Source organism: Struthio camelus, chromosome 2 (assembly GCF_040807025.1).
Source record: "Struthio camelus isolate bStrCam1 chromosome 2, bStrCam1.hap1, whole genome shotgun sequence".
Classification (NCBI taxonomy): Eukaryota; Metazoa; Chordata; class Aves; order Struthioniformes; family Struthionidae; genus Struthio; species Struthio camelus.
In genome coordinates, this window is record NC_090943.1 from 99,740,677 (window position 1) to 99,750,739 (window position 10,063).

General features: G+C 42.0%; 1 protein-coding gene across 1 annotated transcript; it reads left to right on the forward strand.

Annotated features, from left to right (window-relative positions):
* The first annotated feature begins 466 nt into the window (after nt 1-466).
* STMND1 (stathmin domain containing 1) lies at nt 467-9,580 on the forward strand. Its single transcript, XM_068933748.1, is given in 6 exon segments — nt 467-565; nt 1,441-1,621; nt 5,186-5,240; nt 5,242-5,341; nt 9,336-9,438; nt 9,441-9,580. Coding segments are annotated over 6 exon segments (678 nt in total).
* Nucleotides 9,581-10,063: the final 483 nt, after the last annotated feature.

A 10,063-nucleotide genomic window follows, 5' to 3' on the forward strand; every position in this document is an offset into this window, starting at 1 on the left:
AAAAGCTTGCCTTGCAGTTTAGAATTTCAGATTCAGGATTTATCTTTTGCAATTGCTAATGGAGATGAAGAATACTTAAGAAATCTAGCCAGACACTGAAATGTATTTGTTTACCTGAAAGTGCCTTGATCCTCAAAAAAAAAAAATACTGGAGACACTCAAGGGTCTTCACTTGAGTTCCCACAGAAGGTTCACTAACCCTCTGAATGACCTGCAGAGATTTGCTGCTCTCAAACCAATATTCCCAGCAAGCACAGGAGAAACATTCCCTCAATTTCAGATGAGGGCGCTTGGACAAAGATAATGACGTCTGTACGCCAGGACACTAGAAGAAACCCTTCTGTGGTGTTATTTATTGTAGCAACAGGCCCTGGCAACAGTCAGACTCCATGGTGATAATGCATAACCAAGCTCCCAAGGAAGATACTACAGCACTTCTACTCCCTCGACTTGCAGCAAGAAGCAGATGGTCACAGTTTTCATAGGCTACAATACTTCTAACAGGCTCGCTCTAGCACAGCTGTCCTCTGAGGAGCTACAGAATAAGCATGAAGCCAAAACCCAGGTAGTGACTTCTTCCAAACAGACTCTGTACAAAGACTGTTAGGAGATGTAGCACAGGAGTGTATTAGGACACAGGTATACAGAGAAATGGCTTTCCTGATGTAACTGCAGCTCTAACTCTGTCAGTGAGCTCTTTAAGTGTTATTGCTCACTCAGCTTAATATAAGACTACAGCGGAGGCAGGCTGACCATTTGGCCATATACACGAACTGATTTTTACAGCACCTAGAAAGGTTGCCTTTTCCAGTGTCCCACTTGCCTCAGTAAAAGTACAATCAGAGGCACTTATCTCCTGCAACAGCAATGAACTACAACACCTCAGCAAGGTGGGTTTTGCCTCAAAAAGTTATTATGAGGCTGGGGAACTTGTATACATGCAAATATTGTATGGTAGATTTGCACAGCAACTTGGCAAGGCTTGCTTGACCGAGTTGGCTCAGGCCCAACATGCAGAGAAGGGACAAGAATACATCTAGCCTCTAATCTAGCATTTTTTGGAGGTTCAGTGCTATTGTTTAGAAGGTATGTAGGTTAAGACCTTAGCATGTGCTAATTTAAAAACTCAAAGTTTACAGTAGTCACAAATTCTTAACCACTGACCTATCTACAGGTGGCACTTAAGAGTACTGAAACATTACTCCAGTATAGCCAACTGGATTACGGACATGTTCACACTTAAGGTCATTGATTCCTTTCCAAAATGCTCTAAGCATCCTTTCATCCGCATGAACATCAACTTGTGACCAGCTGTGGATAAGTGCCAAGAATGTCTCATGTTTCACTCTGCTCAGAAACTGCCAGTGCTTTAGGGCTATGCTTCTTAAGTGCGCATGAACTCTCCAAGGACTTCTCACTTGTTTCTTTATTTTCTTATAGACTAAATGCGATGGTGTTGCAAGAACAGGGGCAGGCACCTCATGGGATAGGGCAGCTTGGCCAACACACACTTCAGAAAATGGAGCAGAACCTGAAGATAAGATCAGTGAAGCAGACTTCCCTGGGGAATTACCAGAAAGATTTACATCTTCTCAAAAAAGTAGCAATGCATAAAGCACAGGTAAACACAAAGCACAGGTAAGAAAGCAAACGTCACTCCAGTCTTCAAAAAGGGCAAGGAGGAGGACCCAGGGAACTACAGGCCAGTCAGCCTCACCTCCCTCCCTGGAAAAGTGATGGAACAGCTCATCCTGGATACCATTTCATATGAAGGAGAAGAAGGTGATCAGGAGTAGTCAGGATGGATTCAAAGAGGAAATCATGCCTAACCAACCCGATAGCCTTCTATGACAGAATGACTGGCTGCGTAGATGAGGGGAGAGCAGTGGATGTTGTCTTCCTTGACTTCAGTAAGGCTTTCAACACTGTCTCCCATAACATCCTCATAGGTAAGCAGATGAAACATGGGCACGATGAACAGACAACGAAGTGGACTGAAAACTGGCTGAATGACAGAGCTCAGAGGGTTGTGATCAGTGGCACAAAGTCTAGTCAGAGGCCTGTAGCTAGCGGTGTCCCCCAGGGCTCAGTACTGGGTGCACTCCTGTTCAACTTATTCATCGATGACCTGGATGAAGGGACAGAGTGCCTCCTCAGCAAGTTTGCTGATGATACTAAACTGGGAGGAGTGCCTGATACACCAGAGGGCTGTGCTGCCATTCAGAGGGACCTCGACGGGCTGGAGAGAGGGCAAAGAGGAATCTCCTAAAGATTAAAATAGGGAAGTGCAGCATCCTGCACCTGGGGAGGAATAAACCCCATGTACCAGTACAGGCTCGGGGCTGACCTGCTGGAAAGCAGCTCTGCAAAGAAGGACCTGGGAGTCCTGGCGGACAACAAGTTGACCGTGAGCCAGCGACGTGCCCTTGTGGCCAAGAAGGCCAATGGGATCCTGGGCTGCATTAGGCAGAGCGTTGCCAGCAGGTCGAGGGAGGTGATCCTTCCCCTTTACTCAGCCCTGGGGAGGCCTCACCTGGAGTCCTGTGCCCAGTTCTGGGCTCCCCAGTACAAGAGAGATATGGAGCTCCTGGAGCGAATCTAGAGAAGGGCTACTAAGATGATGAAGGGACTGGAGCAGCTCTCCTATGAGGAAAGGCTGAGAGAGCTGGGCCTGTTCAGCCTGGAGAAGAGAAGATTGAGGTGGAAATCTTATCAGTGTGCTTAAATATCTGAAGGGAGGGTGTCAAGAGGATGAGACCAGATTCTTCTCCGTGGTGCCCAGTGATAGGACAAGAGGCAATAGGCACAAACTGAAGCATAAGAAGGTTCATCTGAGTATAAGGAAAAACTTCTTTACTGTCAGGATAACGGAGCACTGGAAAAGGTTGCCCAGCGAGGTTGTGGAATCTCCCTCCTTGGAGATGCCTGGACAGAGTCCTAGGCAACCTACTCGAGTAGAGGGGTTGGACTAAATGATCTCCAGAGGTCCCTTCCAACCTCAACTATTCTGTGAAAGAGTAGCCAAAGTTCATAACAGCTCTGCAAAGGGAGCGATATAGGAATGAATAATCTTATAAGTCTATTGCTGCATCCAGCTTCTATACACAGTAACGTTCATGCTGTGACAGTGCAAGTATTGAGCTCTGAGCACTCGTTCAAAGACATGCAATAGTAGCAAAAAGTATTTCCTAAGCAATGATTATGTTCTGCAATATGACTCAGCCCCCACTGACAGAAGAGGCAGCAGGATATACTTTTCTCAGCAGACTCCTGGAATAGATCAAGAGAACAAACTCAGCCTTATACAGAGATAGCCCTCTGTAACCGGGATTATGGCACACTGGGACTATGCATTGCCCACGCTAGTGGTGTCAGTCTGTTGGTACCATGAGTCACTGTGCAGCACAAAACGGCCAATACAAAGCCCCTCACTAGCATCAAGTACATACAATAAATAAATACCATGATATTCCTTAAGTATGCAGTGAAGAACTACAGGCAAGTTATCCTACAGAGAAAACTATCAAAGCTCTAGATACTGTCACTGTGATAAGCAAAGGTCTACTAAAAAAGTATAAAGGAATATTTAAACCAAACTCTTCTATAATCTTAGGATATTTAGCTGTAGTAAGAGTTGCTATGGGAAAAGCAGCACCATCGTTGGTGCATATGAAAACCCTAATTTTGTAGTTTAAATTGTCTATTTTTCAAGTGCTATGAATGGCTTAACATTTCACAAACACGCTAAATGGAAAATCTAAAGTGGTTGTTTACTCTCTGTAATAAACAAGGGATGTAATAAAATATTTCAAATTGAACACAAAAGGAATAATTACTGGTGTTTGCTATTCATTAAAGAGGACTTACCTCCCAATGCCACAGAAGGACGTGATGAAAGGATTTCATTTCAGATCGAACAAAATAAGTTGCTTGCTCTGAAATAAAGCGTTTCATTTAATTTCATGTTCCTTTTCCTCCTACGTTTTATAAGATAACCTCACAGGAAATTTCTAAACAGAAAATTTCTGTGTCTTGAAAGTTTGAAGCATTTTATTTCAAAAATACCATACAAATATATTTCAACTTTTTTCTTTTTTTCCCTGACTGAATAGATCAGTGAAACCAATGCAAATTCACATCACTTGGCAAAAAATAAGTGTGAAGAGTGGGCAACATTAACAAGAAATGTTTTGGTATACTCTGGCTTCTGCCACATTTACAGATGCTGACTGGCAGCTGAACATCAGTCAGTGCCTTTTGGGTGACTGGTTCAGTTATTTTGGTAGAGGTATGAAGTCAATTCTACAACATGACAGATGTCCTGTGTTTTTGTTTTATAACCACAAAAATACACTGCAATACCTAGTCTGCTTATAAAGAGTAGCAGAAATCAAATAACTGATTTTGATTTGGTCCAAGTATTCTTCATAAAAAAGCCTTAACTTCTGCTCACATAGGTTGGGCAGACAACGTAACCATCAAGTGAGAGTTGCAAAACCTGACAGGTTTTGGCAAGAAAGTTGTTCGTCGTTTATCCTTCACGTCTAATATGTGGGAGCCATACAGTCGCTCAGAAGGGTTATCAAAATAACGTTTTTACTCTTAATTGCTATTCATAAATATATAATTAAGTGTTGGAACGCATACAAGCATGCCCAAATGTAGCAACGTTGATGCAACAAGAATCGCAGACTGTGAAAACACATGAAAGTGCTGGGTTCATTTAAGAGAACAGCTCAGTTACCTTCACAAAATAGCCCATTAATAGGCTTGTCTAATCCTATCCTAGATTAGTTTTCTCTAACCAGCTCACAGAACACTTCAGAAGTTGACTTGTATAGAGTTCTCTATGGCCTTCCTTTGGGAATACGCTTAAAACACTGGCTTTACAGGCCTTCAGCACACGCTTCCACACTTTCCTGACGCCTCCTGGATATAACTGACCACAGTGTGAAGCTGAACTAGGTGGAACTTGTGCAAATGTCAGCACTATTTTTCAAGCCATTAAGAAGCCTACTGCAAAGTTTAAGCAGGCAAGAGAGCTTTGAGGAGGCCTTCTCCACTGGACGTCTTCAATAAATAACCCCCTGAATAAGAATTCTGTAATTGCAAATGGCATTCAAACAAAACTGCATGATCTAAGTGCGCTACAAGTAATAACTTTTAACATTTTCATCTTTTGAAGATGCGTTCCTAACCAGTGAGTTCATCAGTAAATCAGGACCCTGAAAGGAGGGGAATGCAAAAGTCATCAGACATTCTGGAGGAGCTGAGGATGCAGGGAATAATCAAGAGCCAAAGTGCAGCTTCCAGGACTGGAGAAGTCCATGAAAACAAGATATGAGGCAGGACCTCTGCTACAGATCAGCACATACAAACTATCCAGGCAAGTTTCCTCTAAGAACTTATAGTGAGTTGTTAAATAGAACTGTAACACGGAGATGTTCTTTAATACCGCAGAAGCTGGCCACAGTTTTCATTCATTTGTTTACAGCTTCCAGGCTCATTTCAAACAGGGAGGAAGGAGAAAGTGACAATATTGAGCATTTATTCTTCAAAATACTCATGGGAAATGAAGTTCTCAAATTTGCAAAGCTGGAAGAAATTTTTTCTCTCTCTCAGTTGAGGTTTATTTTGGCTTCTGAACTCATAAATTTATACTTTGCTGTCAAGCATTATGTTAAGGATCAAATGCTTCTTCTAGATAGGGTTTCAAGTACTGAAGGAGGGAGGGAGGGAGAGAGAAGGTCTGCAGGGAGTTTGTATGAAGTTTAATGCCCTTTGTGAACATGCACACAATGGGATCCTACCACTCCTTAGGCAAAGCTAACACAGAAACAATTCAAGCTCAAAGCAAGGATGGTTCCGAGTAGCTTTGTGATTTGAAGCAAGCCATCCACACATCTCTAGTCTTGACCACTTATGTTAATAAAGAACACAGAAGCTTTCCTAACAAGGACTAAATAAGTAAGTGCCCCCTTACAGTCTGGCCACTGACACTGCATGACAGCTTTCCCACTGCCAGCACTTTGGAGAGTGGGGCTGGAGGGTATCTGAGTACAGCTCCTCCATGGCCTTTGCTTGCTTCCCTCAGACAGATTTTTGAGTATCTGAGAGGATTATTCCTTCCATGGCTAAATTTAGACAGCATACTGCAGGCAGGTTTCTGCAGTTTTCCTCTTCCTAAGCTAGGCAAGTGTCTGTTCTTTTTTCCTTCTGTATTAAAGAGCTTTCTGGTATTAAAATACACATACTTTTCTATTGACAGATGATCATCTGTGCCATTTCTCCTTAGAGAATTTCTATATCCCTCCTCCTAACAGGAGGTTTTCTGTTTGGGGGGGGAAGGGGGGAGAGGGATTTTTCCAATCAATACAGCTTTTAAAAATGAACCTTGTACTTTTCATTAAGAAAGCCAACCTTTCCAAGTGATATTTTACATTTGAGCTGGGCCCACTGCTGAGCAACCTACAAGTGAAAACATAAATCTGTCACTAGCTGTTAACTATTAGCTCTTCCCTAGCAGCAGTGGAAGATTTGGCCTGTGCTGCCTCCTATAAAGATAATTTATTACATTTGAGCTCAGATCCCACAGATTACTTATGAACAGAGGGACTAAGTTCACTGAACATAGACCCAGGAGAAAAGGGTTATTATCTAGTTGTTATTACAACATACAGATCTGGATTTTGACCACAAACATGGGTGAATTGACACCTGAAATTTTGGAATTCCCCAGGCATAAGCAGGAATAAATCTATGTAAACTATCCAGCCAGCACTAGTTTCAATGAAGGAGAGCGCTCATTTACCTCACAGCAGTGAGGAAGACTAGTACAACCAGGTTTGAGTTTATTCTTCACAATAATACTGAAGATTGAGATAGCCTTGCAAGAACATTCCCATCCAATCACAGACCCTTCTCCATGTAAGTATCTGCAACCCTTTAGTTTTGGTTGCATTACCTTAGTTCAAGGTTTTCTATCATTGCCAACACAGTGAAACAACTATGCATGAAGTCTTCAGTCTTTTGACTCTCGCTCACCTTATCTTGAGGGAAGAAACTCCAAGCATTACAGGCTCACATGCCTTGTTACACCTATTTCTAAGCATCAGTGCATTAAGGGAGCAGAACTATTGAGAGCAACATTTTACGGATCTAGTGCAACAAAGCCCAGGAAGACCCACACGTACCACAGAATAAAACTAGCCTCTGTTATTTTAAGTGGCTGTTACTCAAATTGCCAGCAGAGCTAGAATTTCCACCTGAAATATAGATATACAAGCAACTTCGCATGATTAAGTTTCATCATTTCAGTAAAAGAAAAATGTAATTGATATTTTTCCTCCAATACTTCAAAGGATTTTAGCTGATGTCATCTGTGAAAACATTTCACCCTCACCCATGAAGAGTTACATTAAGCTCTTGATCAACATGCCTGCTCCCTAAAAATAGCAGGGGTGGAATTGTAGGTGGCACCAAACACTAGTTTGTTAGCGCAGCAGCAGTTGTAGGACAATCAGACACATTTTTTCAAAATCTCTCTCTAAAGGCACTCCTAGGTACAGGAGCTAGAGGGTAAGTAAAAGGGCCAACAGCTATAGTTTCAACTGAAGCAGATTATGGGAATTTAATCTACTTATGAGTTATCATTCACAAAGCATGTGTATAGATTACTATATTAGCATTTCCATTGCTCTTGGCTTTCACTGTGGATTTCTTGAAGCTATGAGCACTCCTGATCTCCCACAGCTGTTTAGCTCAGAGGTAAGCTGTTCTTTTCTCAGCTTTTATAAACAGAGAACAATCTGGGAAGTGACTTGCTTGCTGAATAAGTACCATGTTTAGATTGGAAACGTAGGGAAGAATTCTCCATTCATCTCTTCTTATACTGTCCGGTTTAACTTGGGTAAGGATTGACACACTCGGTATGCAATACCTTCCCACTTTAGGCTTTGGTTAGAACGGCCTTTGTCATTAAGAAAAAAGAAAACCTTTCTTTCTTAGTCTTTTGTTTCATTTTTATGATGATTGAACATTGCTTTGTTCAGAACTTTGTGTGTCACCTGCATTGAAAAGTCTCCTTTGTAAATCAATTTTCTTCCTACTGCTTCATGCTCCACCTTCATCTCACTAAATGAGTCATCCTTCATACTATTTGCAGTGCTTAACACTTCTGGCAGTGAGGCTTGACTTCTAGAGTTATTTATGGCAGTAAGAGTCTGGGAGCAGTAACTCGGGAGACTTGTAACAGGATAGTGAGTATTTAACTGGAGGTCCTCAGTTTGAATTTAACACTGCTAAGATTGCTTCTTGTACAGGAAGTAGCCTCGGCCTCCTGGATGGCCAAACAACCACATCCTTCCAGAAGGAAGTGCTACCTCAGAAGCAGAGAATTAGGATTGGGCTGCTCATTTGCATGCAGTAGAGGCCAGCACCATCAGTTTAGCATGATCACGAAGCTCTAACAAAACCATGTTAAATCTCTTCAGTAGTAACTTCCCTACATACTTAGGGCCTCATTACCAAATCCCCATATCTGCCGGACGTGCAGTAGTGTTGCAAGCTTTACAGAGACTTCACTCATCAGGAAATAGGAATTCTTGCTATGGGCAACACTCAAACGAGTGAACACTGAGGTTATTAGCCCATTATTACTTCTAGGCTTTCTTTGGTATCAAAGTCCCTCACCTACTCAGACTTCTATGAAAAAAGCCAGAGGCAAAGTGACACTCCAATATCAACATATACAATGCTGCAATTTTTTAATGTCTCTACGGACAAACGCCCAGGAAAAGACACCAAAGTAGCCACCAGCTAAGCAAGAAAAAAACAGCTTGAGAAAAAGTGACTGATTTTACAGTGAAGGACATGAAGACTTCTGCTGAAGAGGAAAAATGGGCCCTCTAATTCTGCTGTTTCTCAGCTTTTTTTTTTTTAAATCATCTAAAGGCCTCAGCTTTTTATAAACCTGGCTAACATAAACAGTTTATCTGCAAGCTACTACCAAAATCTGATCAATGGCAGGGCAGTGAGTACTATATTCATCTCATAGGCATTAAAAGGCCAGGTTGTCAGCTTCTTTTTTGCTGAAAGCCTGAAAGATTATCCTAAAAATACGCATAGAAGAGGAAATTTCCGCAGCAGTTCTTTCTATAGCAAAAGATGCATCTTCCATGGACACCACAATAAATTGGCTAAGTTTAGTACCAGCTGGAGTTACATTCTGGTTGCATTTGGATAGAAAGATAGAAGCAACTGCTGCCTGTATTCAATAAACCTTATACCTACTTCCAGCCTTCATTATAAAATGCTGTTTTATTTTATGTTTTTAGAATAGGGAAGAGTAACTGAACAAAAGGCCATAATACACTGCATTTCTTCCAACAACTACCCATCAAACTACAGGTAAACAGACCAAAAGAGACTGCTCAACCTTGGAAGTCAAGAAGCAAGCGACACAGCTCAGCCCTCACCTTTAGATAGGGAGCCAGGTGTGCTGCTGAAGAAGGCAGTAGCTGCAGTAGAAACCACAAATGATTACATTGAAGATTCAGCCACTGAGTCTGACATCGCTTAAAACTGCCTCAATGAAACAACTTGGATCTAAGCTCTCTTGCAAGAATGAACCACTCTGCTCCCTGTGCCTGTCTTTTCCTGGGGGCACAGGTAGCTGATTTGTCACAGGGGAGAGCCAAGCCCTATTGCTGCCCACCCCGCCTGGGAAAATAGCACACATCTGATTCAATTTTTGTGGAACAATTACAAAGTGGCAAAAGAAAAAAGACAGACAAGGACAATGACTAGCCAGTCACACAGCTCAGGCATACACACATTATCATGGTTCTTGTAAATTTGCTTAAATTATATTTATTTAGCTTACTACTTTGATGGCTCTAGGAAAAGATTCCCTTACCCCTAGGGAGCAGAAGACAGTAGGTTGGAAAGGCATCCTGTACCTGTGGGAAGACAAAAGCAGGAATGAGAAAAGAAAAGAAAGAGCTGTGAACCGCAGAGGTTTAGGGTAGTAGAATATGGTAGGACTCTAGGAGCAAGAACAAAG